Below are 19,248 nucleotides of genomic sequence, written 5' to 3'. Positions count from 1 at the left end.
GTTTCATTGAAGCATTCTCATTCATGAGACGATAATGAACGGAATGAACAAACCCCCGTATCGACACTCGTAGTATCACATTTCGATGCAGTGAGTTCGGGGCGTCTGTATTGCCTATTATGTTTTATCAAGGTTACAAGACAAACAACGCTGTGAGTGATGGTGGGAGAAGAAAGAAAGTAGGAGATAACATTGATTCAGATGAGTCTTTCTCTCTCTCCTGCACCAACAGGGGAAGAATCTATCCGAATGGATACCCCCCCCCCTCATACAATCCTCTATCTGCAGTGTTATCTCTTTATCTGTAGCAAACCACCCCTTGCTCTTCTCTCTCTCTCTCTCTAATCTTCAGTCTTTGTTTACCTCACGTTTTCCTTCATGTACATGAAGTGTTTGTCTACACCTTGCCATCTTTCTTTTCTTTCATTTTTTCCCATGTCGGTAGTATCACTCTCTCTTTCCCCCAGGACACACACACACACACACACACACACACACACACACACACACACACACACACACACACACACACACACATAGGGAACCTTTGCTCTTTCTCTCTCTCTCTCGACCATGTATCCAAATGTATCTGGAAACAAGATGTAACTCCTGCTATCTTTCGTTCTGTATTGTTAGTATTGTCCTTTTAATTTCCCTCTGTACTCCCTCCCAGAGTGGGTGGAAAGGACATGGACACACACACACACACACACAGACACACAGACACACAGACACAGACACACACACACACACACACACACACACACACACACACACACACACACACACACACACACACACACACACACACACACACACACAGAGCGTTAGAACTAACAAGATCCCCTGAGTCTCTAGACTACTAGGGTCAGGTGCCTGTGTGCCTGTTTGTGTTTGTGTGTGTGTCACAGTGACAATGAAACAGCAGCACTAGCATTGACTTGACAACAAATCAAGTCAATGCTGTTTGCATTTAAACACAAGGCAAACATGACTCGGATACGTAAAGAAGATGCTAAAAAGCTGCTTTATGTCTGTGAGAGCAGAAATGAACAAATTGGAAATCAATTCTAGTTTTCACACTGGCTCACAGGAAATTAAATCAAAAGTCCAAAGGCACAGGCACAAACAGCTCTTGCTGTCTTGCTGTTTGTGCCTGTATTTATCGTCCTAAATACCATCCTTATCCGAATCAATTTTTACATGGCACAGTAAATAAATTAACCCCCCGGTATTTACTGTGTATAGAACCTCAGTTGGCCCATTGTTATCAGTGCTGTTGTGTGTCCCTCTGCTGCCCCTGTCCCTGAGCTGTGGGGGGTGGGGTGGTATTAAAGTCTTCTACATCAAAAGGCCGGCAGAGATACAGTGCCACTCATCACTCTGTATCCTCCTTTCTTCCTCTTCAACTCCCCTCCTCTTTTAGCCATTCCAGGCATACCTGCATTTCAGCACTCCATCTAAACGGCAGCTCGGAGAAAACAATCTGAACCTAGGCTTGAGAGTACCTCTGCGGGAGAGACGTGGTCATTAACATGTCATTACACCCAAACACACCCATTGCACCCAAACACAGACCACAGGTCACAGCCAATCCAGTGATCAAAATGTGCCTGGGCTCAATTTAACCATGCAAGTAAGGTTGCACCTGTACACACTATTACACCTGTTTAGACAGCAGGGAAGGAGTTGGGTCAATTCACTTAAGTTAAACATTTTCTCGCTTTTATTCAAACTACAAATCTAAGCAGTAATTAAGAATGAAATGAAATTGAGCTATTTTCATAATATGGGGTGGCCATAGCTGAGTGGTTACTGGTTAGTGAGCCACGGCAGAAGTGTGTCAATGTGTGTCCCTGAGAAAGACTATTAACCCAGAATTGCTCCCCGAGCGCAATAGACTACTCCTATTTCACCTTTACATATATGACAAAGAACACCCCAGGAGTGGGGTCTATTCTATAATAACATACATCTATCAAAAATATAAGGTTTAAAGTAGCTAAAAGCAATAATATGTCAACATTTGAATGACCTTTTTTTGTTTTTTGGTATTCAAACAGCCAGCAACAAGTAAAATGCTCTCAGACACATCTAGGGCCACAATCTGCATTCAACGATGTTCCTAGAAGCTTTGTCATTGGTCGAAAAAAAAAAAAACCCTGGTCGAAATGACTAACCAATCAGGAAGTAGACAGGCAAATCGACCAATGACAAAGCTTCTAGGAAAATCTTTGAATGCAGATTGCGGCCCCTAGATATGTCACAGAGACAAACATTTTGTTGGGAGCATTTTACCCATTGCTGGCTGTCTGAATACAAAAAAGAAAGAAAAAAAAGCTCATTCAAATTTTGACAAAGCCTATTTATTATTGCTTATAGCAGCTTTAATCTAGGGATGGCATGAGATAATTGATAATTAATACAAATATCTACCGATAATAATAATAATAAACCTTTATTTATATAGCACCTTTCAAAACGAGGTTACAAAGTGCTGATGATAACTGATCATTTATTTTATAATTTTACAATGTAATAATTGCCACAGAATTACTGTTCTACAGTGTAAGATTATCTACATGGCCCACTACACACTACACAGTACACACTCTGGTTATGGCTCACTACACACTCTGGTTTCAGCCTGCTATTCACTTGTCTTGGTCTACTCTAGATTGTTTTAGAAGTGTAGGCATATGTCTGTCAAAATGAAAGGTAGGCCTATATTAAAGAGATCGTCATCATTACTATCTGTGGAGCTCAGCCATCCAACCAATCTGGAATCAGTGACTAGTCTGTCAATAACACGGACAATGCACCCAGTGGTGAAGTCTCGTTTTTGCAGGGCCTTGACATGATTCCCTTCAACGCATTGGTCGACAAATTTAACCTCTTAAATATTAATCTTTAATAATAATAATAATAATAATAATATACATGCATCCACACATAACGTATAACTGAGAGCATTCAGTGAGACTGGATATAGCCTTAGAGTAATATATACTCTAAGGATATAGGCCTAATTACCAATATAGTAGAGGGGGACAATTTACAGCTAGGGGAGATTTAAATTATGCTAGTTTTACTGATTTATACTAATTTAATCACCCGCATGCTCAACCAGTTTGGAGCTGCTTTATAGCTTGAGATGTTTTTGGCCCAGGTGTTAAGGGCCTGGTTGATTAGAATTAGCCCTGGTCAATTAAATCCTATATGGAGGCTATGGAGTTCTATGGTAATAAAATGGTGAGATAATTAAGCAACTTTTCCAAGTTGTCAATCAGACTTTGTAGGAACCACCACTGCATTTATTTGGTGCGTTAGCTTCGCTTCGCATTTGAATGCAGGGAAACGGATCCAAAATGTACCAGAGCCTAGCCTGTGCTGTCACGTCTCTGCTGATTTCTCTCCTCTGGGCCAGTCGCCAGACCGCACTTTTGGGAACTAGCTGCAGAGCAGAGCCTAGGTTCAGATTCTCAAATTGTCAAGAGTCTCAGTCTATAGGGAGCCTAGGCCTAGACTATCCTATTTACACACGCAAACACGTGTCTGCGAATGGCTTAACGGGTAATTTGACCAGCAGCATGCATGCATGGTCTGTCTGTGTCCCTTAAGACACATTTTAGCAACGTCGTTTATTTGACAAGACTTGGACTGTGTTGTAACAGGTGTAGCGTAGTACGTCTACCTTTTTCACAAGATTTGTAGGCTACATTAGCCTAAGTGTCAACTGTGAATCTCTAAACCTCACTAGCTGGATTTGAATTATTTGTAAATCTGTCGGACCTGGCGTAAATGTGTGGGTTATTTTTTGTCAGCTACAACTGTGGCTCAACAAGTGCATGGCAGGCAAGGTAGGAGCGTCAAACAACAGGTGGACACAACGCTGGTTCTACAGTAGCCTATAGTGCTGCGCAGAGTGAGTGGAGGACTCCTTTTATTTGCCATTTTCGGTGAAACTGGATTAAAAACTCACAGTGGGGTTTAAAGAGTCGTCGAAAATAGCGCCTCGGTGACCGAATTGGCTTACCTGCATTTGCATTGCCAGAGCGACTAAGAAAACCACGGTCCACGACCACGGCAGCTGCCCACGGTCCAAGTCGGTCCTCATGCCTGGACCGGTGCTGTTCTTCACGCCTCGGTTTCTAGGATTGACCCGGGTTGGTCGGCGCGCCGCTGCGCCTCTCTCCATCTGAGCGTCACGGGATTGGAGACAGTGATCCGTCACCCCGTCTCCGCTCTAAACCCCACAGATCTTGGAGCGCCGGTTCATCGTGTCCGATTGAGCAAAAACGCATAACTATTTCTCGACTTGGATTGATGGCCGTGGCCCGTGGGTAGTCCCACCTGACCAGCCCCTCGCTCGCCCCTCTCGCACCGTCCTTTCCTCCTGCTGCGGTGTCCACCGTTGGTTTCAAACAAACAAGTAACAACAAACACTCCGGTTTCGAGATATTGCTCCCACCAGCGTTAAGGAGCTTAGAAAGTCCAATCTGCTGGCTCACTTGACTTGAACTCTCATCCCAATTACAGTTTACACACACTCTCTCTCTCTGCGCAACACAGCCCCATCTCTCTTTCTGCCCCTTCAAGCTTAATCTACATCCAATATTATAGCAACTAGGCCTACATCCAGCTGATAAACAATTCTTCAAAACTATTTTTCTGTTAGGGATTGTATACAAAGCATTAGAGAAGTCATCACTCTACACTTGAATGGTTTTTCTCCGACTCCTCATTCATCGTTTTTTTGCTATCAAATCTCGGCGCCGGCTGGCTGCCTGCAATGGCTTCTGAATGGGAAACATCTCTAGTGGAGAGAGTGAGAACTAGAGCGAGAGAGAGAGAGAGCATGGAGGGTGTGTCCTCCTGAGGCAGGGAATATCCTTCATTTCACTCTCATGTGCGCGATTGTGCACCCGCTTTTGTCCGATTGGATGTAAGGTATGGCCCCTTGCCCCCTTCCTATACCTAAACCCCAGTAAAACACACAGACAGACTACTGTTTCTGGCCATAGGGTGCAAATGTGAAATTGCGCTACTGTTATCTAGCCTACAAGTACAAATACTATAACATCGAGTTTATGAAATGTCCCTTAAAATGGGTCCATGCTGGCTCTCCTCAGTCACAGGCAGCTGTCCCATTGCTTTGAGTGTGGGCTTTTGGGTGCGTGGCTCAGGCTCATCATGGCTGTTGTCACTACCAAAAGTAGACTGTTATGATGAGAATGCATGAGTTTATTTGTCAATAAACTCATCCATATAGGCTATTATTTGTAGAAACAAGTATCAGACATTCCAACATAATCAGAACTGGATTCTCCTAATTTCTAAAGCCCACATTATCAACAAGGTTATAAAATGGCATCATAGGCCTATACCTATGTTAATGTTATTTATAAATGTTGTCTATACTGTATACCATATACAGTATAAAGGCCAAGGCCAGATCTATGTGGAAACTTCAAACCACCATGACAATCAGTGGTTGAATTACAAATAGGCTGTAGTGTCATCATGAATTATATTTGGCAGGGGACCAGAGAAAAGGATAGGCCTACAGTTTTTACATACGTAGGCTGCACAGTCAATCTTAGTGACCTCTGATTTGCGCAAATGCAATCTTCGTTCCTACTCTCACCTATGGCCATGAAGTGTGCATGGGTCATGGCCGAAAGAATAACGTCGCGAATACATTCGGCCGAAATGAGTTTTCTCCGACGGGTGGCTGGCATCTCCCTTAGAGATAGGGTGAGAAGTTCAGTCACGCGGGAGAGACTCGGAGTATAGCCGCTGCTCCTTCGCCTGGAAAGGAGCCAGCTTAGGTGGTTCGGGCATCTGGTTAGGATGCCTCTCGAGCGTCTCCCTAGAGAGGTCCTCGATGCACGTCCCACTGGGAGGAGACCCCGGGGCAGACCAAGGTGCAGAAGATGGAGGGATTACATTGACTCACTGGCCTTAGAACGTCTCGTAACCATATCTGCCTAAGGCAGATATGGTTGCTGCCAAACATGTATACTGTTAAACTGGAAGTCTCCAACTTCTCTGTTTCAAGAGATGGCTTAACAAGGTGTTCTCCATTGTTAAGTTGGAACAAATCCGCCATGCATGACGGACGGCAGAATACGTGTACACTAAGTTCCAAAAAATGTGGAGGCCATAGTTGAGTATGATCTGTATATCTGGCTATGGTGCATGGTCATCTTTCACTAATGGACTAATGAACTATCCCTGCTTTCTGATGGTCATCGATCCTCATGTTCCTTTTTTAATGTATTGTTAAGCTTATTTTTCTGTAATTTGATGTCTTGTATTGTTGTTTACCATTTGACAATCTAAATAAAGTAGGCCTATGTATCGGTAAATATACATAGAACAATTGAAAGTAAGAAATATAGATAAAATAGACAAATGTGTAAACAGAGCTGTGTGCCTGAAATGAAATGTAAAAGCTACTAGAAAACAATACGAATAAAAATGTAGTTTTTGCTTCTAAAAATATAACATTTGTTTAGGCTACATATTACATATATATCTATGTAAGGAAGTAAAACTTAATATAAAACATTTTTTTCACATGTATATGTATCTGCTCTGTTTGTGTGTACAGTAGGTCTGTGTAGAGCATAGCCTACATACCAGTAAGAAGCCCTGAGGGTGAGAAGCAACCTCGCGTGCACGCATCCGCCTGAGTGACGGCAAACTGCTGGGCGAGCGCTGGTGCTTTGGCATGGGGAGTAAGATCAACATATATACAGTATGGAATGAATTCTGTACTGTCAGGGTAAGAAAAGTAACGCACATCCTCCATTGGTGCTGTGCCAAAACTGTAGAAACAGTAAACAATAAAAAGAAAGCAGGGGCTCGCAACTCACTTTAAGATGCTCCAACTGTATTTAGCGACAGGTGCAAAATAAAGTTTGGAGCATCTTAAAAGTGAGTTGTGAGCCCCTGCTTTCTTTTGATGAATTCTGTACTGGCCATATATGGAGTCTTGAGTGTACAGGGTTTCACGAGGTCAGATCAACATACCGGTATGGAATGTCAGAACAGGTCAGCTCCATATACTGTATGGAGATGTAAGGGTGACAGTGTCTTGAGTGTACAGAGTTTGATGAGGTCAGATCAACATAAGGAAATTCTGTTTTGGCCATATATGGAGTGTCACGAAGCGTGACGAACAGACGGACGGGAGATGCAGGTTTGAATAGTTAAACACATCTTATGACAATGGTTTCACTGGATTATTGCAAGGTTTGATATCTCTCAGATTTCTTTACCATTTTGTGTCATCTTTGAATAGAATAATGGCTTCACTTCCAGTTTCAGCTGAGATCAAAGCCTGCCTGCACCAATTAAGTGTTTGTCACAGCTTAGCACTGGCACTGGAACGGTAGCTGCCTAGCTGGGGTCCCCTCTCTGAATTCCAAAGTTTCTATGGCCCTGCAGTGTAATGCAATTAGAAGACCATGGATATGGACATGGAATTCATTCACAAACAGGCCCCACTAAACTCAATGGGAAAAACAAAGCACTTAGTCTTCATAGAAAACAAAGTAAGGGAGTTGGCCTTAAGACTGAACTCAGCAGTGCCAGTGACCCAGATGCTCATGACCTTATGAAGGAAGAGGTTAATTATTCAATGATAAGGGAGGTGTTTATGCAATACTATTTTCTTGGTTTTTGAGGGGCGCGTGCCCCAGCTATAAAGGTTTAATGTTTGTTTTTAGTTCAATGTTTCTTTTAAAAACGCCATTGACGAATGATGAAGGGAAAATTTACATAATCTTGTCCAGGCTAACACAAACTTAAATGCCATTAACAATAAAGATAATTACATTTTTGTTTTGATATTGTTTGTTTTACATCACCTAATAATAGCTAAACCGAATTCCCTCCTCGATGTTGTAAGTGTAAGATGATAAGAGCGCCCCTCACTTCACACAGGTGTGATTTTTAACAGACTACTAGACGGTTGTGTAGTCACTCCTTCGACCAGCGGCAGGCTCATTTTTGCAAAAGCACATTTAAAGGCAAACCTGCCTTGACAACTACAGCACACATTCCACTACTTGATTATGCCGACAGCCATAAAGAAACCGGCAATCACAGGAATTTTAAAGACATGCAATGAATCTTTTTGCATATTGGCACCAGTTATATGGCATATTTTCCACATCTGAATTCATCTTCTTCCACTATATCCAAGACAGACACACAATGTACTGTTTTTATCAGAGCAAATATAATGAGATTCCCCCCCCCCCCCCCTACTCCTCTCTATCTTAAGATCCATCATAGCCCTGTTGTGCAGAGGGACTTCCCTGGCAACCAGTGGTGTTTCCGTGGCCTAGCACTCTACAGTGACACTGAGAGAGAACAGAGAGCGCTTGAGGGGCACAGTTCTTATTTGCATAGAGCTCCATGACCCTGAAGCATGAGTTGAATACCAATCCCCACAGAATCAAGATATTTCAGCTTCCATTCTTCAGTAGATTGTAGTGACAGCAATGGTTACCTGTGGATGTATCTGACACCCAGTGTCACCCACAGTCCTGTACTGACTGAGCTTAATTGCTTAATTGACAAGCTTATGAGTTGGGCCTTTGGCACCATCTAATGGTGACACCATGCATGCTGTTGCAGGAGGCCTTAGGAACAATTTTTCTGTGGGATCTGCTATCTAAGTTTCTTTGATTTACAGATGTTCTCAAAGTGTGGTCCAGGCCACTACACTGGTCTGTGAGTGTACTTACACAGGGTACATTTCGTAAGGTTCCATACCATTTGTACACACCAAGTTAGGGTATATATTTGGTTCCATACCATTTGTACACACCGAGTTAGGGTATATATTTGGTCCCATACTATTTATACACACCTAGTTATATAGAGGTCCTAGAAAAAAGAGAAATATCCAGTGATATAGTGAGAATAGATGTGTCAAGTGATAGATTATTCTTTAATATCATATTCTAATGTTTACTCTCACACTAAGGCTATACATCAAACACAGATTGTTGTAAGACTTAACCAATATGCTAGACAGCAATTTAGCTATACTATATTTAGCCTGTGACTCAAGAAATCTAACCTTAATTCCCACCTATTAGAGACTATAGGGCCATTTGCACCAAGAAAGATTAAGCCTTAATCTGGTTTAAATCAAGGTTTATCTATTAATCCAGTTTCACCTAACTTTAAACCTAGTTTTCACTAATCCGGTTTAGTTTTAAACCATCCTTTTAATCTTGGTTTTGTTTTTTTAATCTTGGTTTTCATTTTCACAGTAAACCTGGATTAATGTCAATCCTGTTGCACCACTACTTTAAACTTTGATTTAAGTATCAATAAGGGATTAATTCTAAACCAGCAGGAGAGGAGGTTTAATTGAAAACAACATGGCAGCATATACCTCTACATGTTTGTTGTTTGGGAAACTATCGGAGGAAGTGGTGGTGTGTGTGATCGACGGAACAGATCTATAAACCTACCACGCACCACGGAGTGACCATACGTTTGTTTTTTTTAGCGAGCGAGACGACTTTTATTATTATATATATTTTTGCTGCAGGCACTATAATTTAAACATTCTCAAATATGAATGAAATAGTAATGCTAATGATGCTCACGACTGCTGCTGTTTATTTACAGCGCAAAACCAAGATGGCGGACACACAACAAAGTTTAATCCATGAATTAATCACAGTTTAAAGTTTTAATCACAGTTTAATGGATTTTAATCACAGGTTAAGGATTTAATCACAGATCTGTTGAGCAATGCTTAAAATTAAGTGGTGCAACACAACTAGAATTAAAATTAATCCTTGATCAACAAATCCCTGATTAACACTAAACTAAACTTTATTTAATCTTTCTTGGTGCAAACGGCCCTCAAATCAGTTGCTTCTCTGAAGACAGAATGCTACTGATGTTTTAATTCTTATGTTAGAATGGGATAAAAGATACAGTAGATGTCTCAGTCCCACACAAAAAGTCAGACCTGTCTGAAGTGAGTGTGTGTTCAAACTTCTCACTCTACACCCCCCACTGCCAGACTATTAAGACAGTGGATAAGTTGCCTTTTTACTAGTACTCAAGCTGAAAGATCTGTTGGTGAATGTGGAGTCACTAGGCATGTTGCCAAGCGCATGACACACACACACACACACACACAAGCACACACCGCCCTGGTGGCTAAGGTCAGCGCTTTCTCAAGGCAAAATAAGGGAGTGTGGACAGGCTTGGGAAAGTGCAAAAGAATGTGCATTTTGTGGATACTGTTTGGCTGACCTAAAGACAATTACTAGGGGCAGTGCATAGTTTACAACAGGAGATCCTTATATGCACAGGATACAGCTTATAGTACATGTCCAAATTAAGACCTAATTCACAAGTCAATTTGGCCAACTCCTCTAATGACTTACGTCTACAATGCATTTAACAGTAAAACACTAAACTCCACGTAGGCCTACTGAGAATGCCACTACTAGGTGTGTGTGTGTGTATAATAATTAAACAAGTGCACTTGCAAGAGGTTAGTGACATGTTATTCTGTCTAGGGTCATTCAAACTAAATCTTCATAATAACGCTATTTAATTACAGATAGAATTAGAATTATAATATATTATCCACAATAACAGTGAGCATCAAGTGTGTTTAAACATTTGAATTGCCAAGCAATGCCTCAATAAAGGCTTTTAATTTTTTCAACAGTGGGCCATGGATAAGTTCTAAACTTACTGTGTAATTTTACAAAGGAAATTCATTTAAAGTAATTAATTGCATTCAATCCAATGAGCATCCGATTATTGTTCGGGCATTATTCTGGTGGACCCACAGCGCACCGATCCTATAAATGTGAGAAAAAATGCATTCATTTTAATGACGCAGTGTAGGGATAATGACGAGGGGGGGGTGGACGCTTTTAAGAAAGGGCATTAGTCCGACATTCATCCGCATGTCGGACTAGCGTCTGCTCCCGTGCTTGCGGTTATGGTTAGGAGATGAGGTGGGTAGTCATTTGTTGGACCAATGACTTGTCTGAACTACGTACTGCACCCGAAGAGAGCGCGGTGGTGCTAGAGATACAAGTTTGTATAGGAATTTAGTCTAGACATCAGTAAATCCTAAATTCCGAAGCATTAGAGCTTACAGACAGTCAATAAGAAAGCCTAGATAAATGCTAAAGTAATCAAAGTTAAATTTTCAAACTCATTACAAGGCACATAAAGGCCAAAAATGATTAAATGGCTTGTCAAGAGTAAGACTTCAGGCTGTCCATTTCAAAAGTTAACAGAAGGGAAAATAATCACTAACTTCTTTGTATAGAGAGAACGTTTTGAATAGATAAATGTACCGGTATATAAACTACTCATTTGCTAAAAAGAAAAAGAAAAAAGAATCACACCCGTGTGAACTTTAGTGGTCTCCCAGTGGTCTTACTCTTTAAGACCCTGGATCTCAACTGGGGTTCTATAAAGACACTGGCCCAACAGATCTCAGTTCAGTGTCAAGATTTAACACTAAGTTGATGTAACACTAAGTTGATTTAACACTAAGTTGGTGTGGAGCATCTGCTTAAAATTGTAAATAATAGTTACGAGTTTGAATTAAATATACAAGCCGATATAGCTCCATCTGCTGGCTATAGGAACACTTACAACTATAATTAAGGTATAGCAATATTCTACTAACACCACCAGAGACAGAACATGCTCCTGTGAAGTTCAAAAAGTTATTACTAGCGATTGGAGATTGATCGGCAAACACATTGGCATCCCTATACTTTACTGACCTAATCGTGTGAACCTCACAATTCTGATGTGAAAACAAACCAACAGGTACTGTAAAACAAGCAATTTTAATTTTAAAAAACACAAAAGCTCCAGGTACAAGTTCTGGCAAGCCAGAATCTGGGTGCAATGCTTTATAACAAAGAATATGAAAATGGAACGTAACAAGGGAGACATCAAGGTGCTAGTGGTTTCGTAAAAAAGGAACTAACAACTAAAGATGCTCAATTTGTTAAATCAAAGTTGTCCAATGTTTTCACTGTAAATCACACATAGCGACCTGATGCAATTCATTCATACTTACTGGACACAATTATGCTCCTCCTGTGTGCATATGCACTGGGCTGATGGCTATTATTTCTTAGCAAACGAGATCTTCATAGCATTAGTTTGTGTGATCTTGAAGCCCTGCAATGCCTCTCTGGCAGCACCTGCTTGCACCTCATTATCAAACTCCACAAAAGCAATGTCGTGTCGCCCGGGGACCAAACGCACCTCCTTGAAACCTGGGAACCTAGGAGAGATTGGAATAGGAACAACACAGTCAACATTCAGCATGTGCAATTGTTCAGCTAGAAATTAAAAATCACACCCGTGTGAACTGAGTGGTGCATAATCTTGCAAACTGCCAGACTGATCAGCACCAACTTTCTCGTGCACACAAAAGTACTTCTATAATGATGGGACGCAATTCAATAGTTGGATTGGTCCCTACAAAATACTAGGGTCATGTCCAGGGGGTGTACTTGTGCGTCAAGCTGTCTCATACAAGAGAAACAGGAGATAGGGTTCTGTCCTATGGGATCCAAGGGAAATAGAAAAAGTATGCATGTATATCATTATTTCTAAAGAAGGTAGTACTAACTGGTTGAAGAGCATGGACAGCATAAGTTCGTTGGTCTCCTCTGGCAGGTTGGTGAGGAAGAGGATGTGGTTTGGAGGGTTCTCTGCCACCTGGAAGAAAAGCAAAGAGCAGTTAATGACAGCCTAAAGATGTCAGAACAGACCACCATAAGGATTACACATAACACACTGTTCAAACACACACACACACACACACACACACACACTACCTGCAGTGGCATCTGTCCTGGCATCTGCCCAGGCATCATCTGGCCAGGAGGCATGGCACCAGGGGGCATCTGACCAGGTCCCATCCCAGGAGGCGGCATCATGCCCGGCGGGGGCATGTAAGGTGGCTGCCCTGGCATGGGCATCATACGAGGAGCTTGGTTCATGGGCGGCATACCCTGGAAGAACAACAATGTTACAATAAAACAGCCTTACAGACACAAATAAACATTAATTATTAAATTAATGAGTGTGTTCTTTCAGGGGAACCAAGCCATTTTGTTTGGATTTTGCTAGCTCAACCGCTTAAATAGTGGGAAATTAGTCTTACAGCATGCCTGATGTACTTACAGGCATTGCTCCGGGTACACCTGGAACCATGGGGACAGGGGCCCCTGGCACGCCCTTCTTCGCTCCAGGCGGCTCAGCCCCCTTGACCTTTTTCTCTTTTTTCTTACGGTCACGCTCCACATAGGTCCCCTTCATCTTAGCTATGATGTCCGAGTCTATCTTGGCATACTGGATGTGCTGCAGAAAGAGATGAGGGCAAGAGAAAAGCCAAGGCCAGTTATTGGCCATGTTTGATTGCCGGTTTCTCTGCAGTAATCATTTGGATGTTACTGACACAGTTCGGATCAACAAACTTCATTGCATTTGTTTTCACAATTTGTATGAGCAATATAATTAGTTATGCTTGTAAATTGAGCTCATAACAATCATGCTACATATTAACAGTTTGTCTATAGACAATACAAATGTTTGAATAATCTGTGTCTTAAATGACAGATGACTAGCCTAAGATTTAGACTCTCGTGGATGTATATATCGATTCTGACATCTTCACTCTACGAGTCTTAGCGTTCTGGCCCCATGGCGTGCCGTGTGAAACTACCTGCCTTTAAAGTAACTCTTAACTTTTACAAATGCAAACTGCAAGGTGCTTACTCTGCTGCCCCAAATGAGTGCAACTGGCTGCGCAACCCTGACCGCCATGGGCACTGCTGCGCAGTTGCAATTGAGGACAGATCCAATATGGATGACAGAATCCGAGACAGTGGATTAAAAGACTCTTTATTGAACACTATGGACCTACGGGTTATAATTGCTTTCCGCAGACAAACAACAAGTGGGGCAGCAGGGTAAGCACCTTAGATTTTGCATTTGTACAAGTTAAGAGTTAGTTTGAGCCAGGGGGGTTTCACATGGCACGCCATGGGGCCAGAACGCTTAGACTCACGTAGAGTGAAGATGTCAGAATCGATAAATATATCTACGAGAGATCTTAGGCTACGAGATGACCATTAACTCACCATTGGTTTGTCATAGAAAGGGAATCCCTGCATGGATCGCAGGGCGTTTGAGGCGCTGTTTACTTCTTTGAAAATAACAAAGGCCTGGCCCCTCATCTTGACGGTGCGTGCCACCAAAATGTCCAAGATCTGTCCAAACTGCGAGAAGATGGCGTATAGAGACTTCTTCAACTCTGCAAACACAAAAGGTGCACAAGTCAGTGTGCCATAAAAAAATGCTTATTTCATGTTTTATTTTAAACCCCTTAGAAGAAGGAGAATACCAGCACTCACGGAGTAGTCCTTTAAGGCACTTTATTGTTACATCTTTACATGGGAAGGTATGCTGCAAGCAGCAACACAACGAACGCGTTTCAGCCAGGGGCCTTCGTCAGCGTTGCCTTTACTCCGCGAGTGCTGGTATTTTTCTATTTTCCTTCGATAAAAGGGTTTCTTGACCGTGCACCCGGTAAAATGTTCCAAGAGATTGAGACAGTTGGAATTATTTTAAAACCCTTCATTCTCTCCTCCCTTTCCTCTATTAAGCCACACAAGGGACAGGCAGGACAAGAAAAACGAAATCATCGATGTGATTTTGACCAAATGTACCAAGAACGAGCCCCCCGCCTAAAAAAAGAACTCACCATCTTTCTTGATCTTTTCATTCAAGTTGTTAATGTAGATGGTGTGGTTGAGCCGCGACTGATCCGGAGGAGCCGTCATGTTATAGATTCTGTAGGAAACAATGTAACAGTACAATCACATTGCGTTGTAGTAGTCGACACTCACGTTACATTCAAGCCACTCGTGCTAACCTAGTTAGCATAGCGTGTTATTCAGATCATTTTAGAGTCCTTTAACTTCCATGGTCAGGTCGCATTTGAATAAATTTCATATAGTCAAATAACACGATGCAAAGCTGAATAAAGAAAACAGGGGATAGGATAGGGATAAAATTACTTACTTATATACACGTTAAACGTGGTGAATAATGGGACAGGAGTCACAGGACCACACTCACTACCGCCGGGCGCCGTCGTTGGAAATCTCGCGAGCGACCCAGGCTCAGACGCAAGATCCTGTTGTTAAAGAAAGAACACTTCCTTTTCCTTTCTAGAACAACGATGCCATTGGTCAAAATGTAAGCTGCCAAAAATGGATACAACACGTCGCTAGCCATCTATGTATGTCTGCGACACTATTTATGCGAACATGTTACTTTACTAGCTACTTTAAAGAGCGTTATTGGTTTCAATCTTTCAGGGAAGAAGCCTGGTGAGTGAATGATATCCGAAATTAAACACCACACTTTATTTAGAGAGAGAGGGGAGGGGGAAGCTAGCCCTGAAAACATGACTCTCTGTCATGTTTTCAGGGCTAGGGGGAAGCGAGCCTACAAGTGTGTGTGTGTGTGTGTGTGTGTGTGTGTGTGTGTGTGTGTCTTTTCCAACAGCAAAATAAAAACAAATACAGTGTAAACATGATGTTTACACTTCATGATTTGAATATGAAGGCTTTCTTGTGTTTAAATCCTCATTTCCTGTGCTTTTTCAAACTATTCAATCAATCAACACACATGTTTTTATTTGTAGGAGATTGAGGGCTATAATATTATATAATATATCCTTAATCGTACATACATTCCGTATTTATTGTTTATTTTTGTTTCACTTGCATTGGCCATGTAAACATATGTTTCCCATTCATTGAATTGTGTGTGTGTGTGTGTGTGTGTGTGTGTGTGTGTGTGTGTGTGTGTGTGTGTGTGTGTGTGTGTGAGAGAGAGAGTGTTATTCCATTTAACACATTTAAGAAATGTTTCACTCAGAATTCAAAAAGACAATGTCAACGGTGCCACCCACTCCACCACCACCACCACTACCCACTCCTCCTCCTCCTCCTCCAGGACCACTACCTTCTAGACCTTCAGAGTCCAGGAAGAAGAAGCTTTACCAGGCTATAGCTGAAGGCAGGGCCCCTGTGGAGGGGGACTATGCAGAAGCCTTCTCGTTGCTTACCCAGAGGGAGAGTAGGTGAGTAGACTCGACTAGAGGTGGCCATCAATGTTAATACTGTATACATTCCCGGCTGATACTACAGTCAATAAATGTTGAAGAGTGCATGACTGCCCTAAACCCAACTCTTCGTTACATTCAGCCAGTATTTTATCATCCTGCTATATATTAAGGAGTTACTGCAGACACAGCCAGCTGGCCCAGCAGGAGCTGTGTCCACTGTACACATTACAGAACGCATTGTAAGCGGAGAAGCACTTTGGATATCATTAAAATGGTCTTACAAGTCCTTAACCCATTTTGGACTGAGGCCGAAAAAACGCCTTCTAAATCCTGACCTAAGTTTTCTGAAATACTTCAAATAGCAGGCGCTCTTAATCCAAATAGTTTTAAGAAAGCAGGTAAGATATAGTAATCTATCATCATAGGTAAACCAAGAACCTATCATCAGTCTAAAGTAAACAGTATAATATCAAAAAAGAAATAATCTGTACATTGAAACTATACACACTATAGGATGACAGGTCTACAAATGACATTTTTTTTTCAGTTTTAGAAAAGATCTGCAGTGGATTTTGTTCAACAAGTATGTGCCTTCCCTCATCCAAGATGGTCCACAGTAAGTTAATAATCATGAACAACATTCTGATACTCTAATAAATAATATTTTGATGTCCTTTTCACTGGAAAAACACAGATGTAACGCAATTAGATGGGTGTAACCATTCTGTGTTATGTCATTTATCATCATGGCTGAGTCAGAGCCAACATAATGTAGTCACCAACGTGTAACATTAAGTTTAATGTGCCTGTGCATAGGTGTGGCCTGGTGGCTTTGTGGATGGCTGCTCATTTACAACAGCCACAGCAGAGTATTGACATGCAGGTTATTGTCCAGACTGCTTTGAAGAGAGGTTACACTGCACAGGGTGAAATGTTTTCAGGTAACCTGTTTTTTTATTGAATAGTCAATCAAAAGAAAATAAATCAAACTACAAAGGTGCTAGTTGTACTACCAACGGTTAAAGAGTTATAGGCCAAAACATGAATCAGCCAAACAGGAGACAGACAGAAAATTAGCAATTTCAAGGTGTCTGTTTGGGTTCTGATAAATGGTTTAACCACTCCCCCTTGAAATCAAATTTCATTCATTTAGCTGAAATGAATGTGATTCCAAGGGGTAGTGGTTAAACCAGGCTATAATGTATCTACCATACACCATAATATATCTTGTTTTACCATTATGTTATGGTCAAAAGTATGTACTTTAATTTAATTACCGGCATCAAAAAATAAATAACAGATAAATGAAAATAAAGTTGCAGGGTTTAGTTTTTTACTTCACAGGCTGGTGAGGCTACTTAACATAAAGTTGTTGTAAATTAGTGAAGAACTTGTGTATTTATGAATATGAGTGTATTTATGAATATACTGTACATACAATATATTTCAGCCCGCAACATGGCTCTGCTGGCAGAGGAAGTTTGTGCCTGCAAGGCAGAACTCCTGGTTGGGGGTATGAGTGGTAACAATATTTCAACCATTGTTGCACATATGTGTGATGGACAGCCCATTCTTATTCCGTATCCTTTAGTTTACACTTCAACATACAATGTGACAATTCTTATTAGTTTTACTTTCAGCTGTGATATTTATATACATAGCTATGTATACAATTATATACTGTACAATATTGCTATTTGCCTGTTTGTATAGCTATTTTGTTATTGTTTATTTAATTACTATTTTAACTTTCTATGCTATCTAATTCTTATTTTACTATTATTCACATTGTTGAGGAAGCTTCAAGTACAAAAATTGCAATGACTTGGACCGTGCTACCAACTGTATTGTACACAGTATGTGACAATAAACACCTTGAAGGCAGTTGAGGCAGTCCATACTTGAGGAAAGTTCCATAACAATATATATTAAGATATGATGAAGACTTCAACCATGAGCCATGCCAACGTGGGGGCCACAGAGCACACTGGGCAGTAGCTTCAGGTAAGACTCCAGGAGCGACTTCAAAAGTCCTTCTCATCACCTATAAAGCCCTGAATGGACTGGCCCACACGTATATATTTGATATGCTCCCCCTTCCCAAATCCGAACGTATCCTTAGATCCTCAGATAAGGCCCTCAGGACAAACTTATACACAGGGTGATCGGGCCTTTGCTGCCCGGGCACCTAGGTTATGGAATGCACTGCCGGTACAGCTAAGGTTAGCACCCTTCCGTGCCTGTGTTGAAATCACATCTGAAGACCTACCTCTACACTGTGTTTTTTCTAATTAGGTATTTAGGAGAATGTGTATACCGGTATGTAATTACTGCTAATTTTTTTTTTGTCTTAACGATTTTTTTCTTTTGTCTTTAACCTTGCTCTGTGAAGCACTTTGGAACAGTGGAAAAGTGCTATATAAATAAAGTCCATTATCATTATACAATGACAGAGCCAATGGATGAAAAAAATCAATCAGGCATACATGTACCATCTCTGTACCTCCAGGTATTCTCTTAGGCCTTGATCAGGAGAGCATGAGCAAAGACCACACCCAGCCTAATCTCACTCTGCCCTGGCTATACCTGCCCAAGGATGCCAGTTATCCATGCTCATATCCTGTCACGGGAGTCAGAGAAGCTTTTGTCCTCGCTAAACAGGGCAAGAGCCTGCGCTACCAGCTATGGAATTTGGACAAGGTAGCTCAAAGCAATGAACAGCTGAGGGGAATGGACCCACAGAGGGCTAGTGATGGCACACAGTATGTGGTTCCTCAGGGAGGATTGGAAGCTGGATTAGCTGGACAAGTGGTGCTACTCCATACCAGGACAGTGAAGAAGATATCTGTTGAATCAATCGATCACTGAGACTGCTGTGAAGACATTAATTTCCATATGCTTTTAGCATTGTGTTGATTACATTAATTGCTTGAGTGGCTTTAAATTGTGCTTAATGTCACCTTTACTTCCACTTTGCTCTGAATAAAAATAGAGCAACATTTTGAAGTAGATTGATTCAATTCCTGATATTTTTCATCAATACCTGTACTCCTGGGAAAAAAGCACAC

The 19,248-nt window shown here is 41.4% G+C and overlaps 3 protein-coding genes across 5 annotated transcripts in view; 1 reads left to right on the top strand and 2 right to left on the bottom strand.

Annotated features, from left to right (window-relative positions):
* The window catches only part of LOC308321462 (uncharacterized protein), a 48,564-nt gene extending 43,812 nt beyond the window's left edge, over nucleotides 1-4,752 (bottom strand). Inside the window, exon 1 of the mRNA XM_080772363.1 lies at nucleotides 4,037-4,752. Coding sequence (XP_080628489.1) covers nucleotides 4,037-4,198 — 162 coding nt within the window. The 5' untranslated portion in view covers nucleotides 4,199-4,752. The remainder of the gene's footprint in view (nucleotides 1-4,036) is intronic.
* A 7,099-nt stretch (nucleotides 4,753-11,851) lies between these two features.
* Nucleotides 11,852-15,236, bottom strand: snrpa (small nuclear ribonucleoprotein polypeptide A). The gene is made up of 7 exons (XM_080772506.1): nucleotides 15,127-15,236; nucleotides 14,807-14,895; nucleotides 14,184-14,356; nucleotides 13,225-13,401; nucleotides 12,876-13,052; nucleotides 12,668-12,756; nucleotides 11,852-12,316 (listed from the first exon to the last, which is right to left on the bottom strand). The coding sequence occupies exons 2-7, from the start codon at nucleotides 14,883-14,885 to the stop codon at nucleotides 12,157-12,159; spliced, it is 855 nt and encodes a 284-aa protein (XP_080628632.1). The 5' UTR covers nucleotides 14,886-14,895; nucleotides 15,127-15,236; the 3' UTR covers nucleotides 11,852-12,156.
* A 56-nt stretch (nucleotides 15,237-15,292) lies between these two features.
* actmap (actin maturation protease) lies at nucleotides 15,293-19,181 on the top strand. Of its 3 annotated transcripts, none has more exons than XM_080772504.1 (7): nucleotides 15,293-15,437; nucleotides 15,991-16,195; nucleotides 16,728-16,796; nucleotides 16,997-17,121; nucleotides 17,631-17,760; nucleotides 18,114-18,184; nucleotides 18,690-19,181. In XM_080772504.1, exons 2-7 carry the CDS (start codon nucleotides 16,005-16,007, stop codon nucleotides 19,046-19,048), a joined length of 945 nt encoding a protein of 314 aa, XP_080628630.1. In that variant the 5' UTR covers nucleotides 15,293-15,437; nucleotides 15,991-16,004; the 3' UTR covers nucleotides 19,049-19,181. The 3 variants fall into 3 exon arrangements, with proteins under 3 accessions (XP_080628630.1, XP_080628629.1, XP_080628631.1); XM_080772503.1 differs by having other exon boundaries at nucleotides 15,301-15,437; nucleotides 15,976-16,195; XM_080772505.1 differs by lacking the exons at nucleotides 17,631-17,760; nucleotides 18,114-18,184 and having other exon boundaries at nucleotides 15,301-15,437; nucleotides 15,976-16,195.
* The last annotated feature ends 67 nt before the right edge of the window (nucleotides 19,182-19,248 follow it).

Source organism: Protomyctophum bolini (assembly GCF_963924005.1).
Source record: "Protomyctophum bolini genome assembly, chromosome: 9".
NCBI classification, from domain to species: domain Eukaryota; kingdom Metazoa; phylum Chordata; class Actinopteri; order Myctophiformes; family Myctophidae; genus Protomyctophum; species Protomyctophum bolini.
The sequence above is the reverse complement of the archived record's forward strand: the minus strand, read 5'-3'. Positions and strand labels throughout refer to the sequence as shown.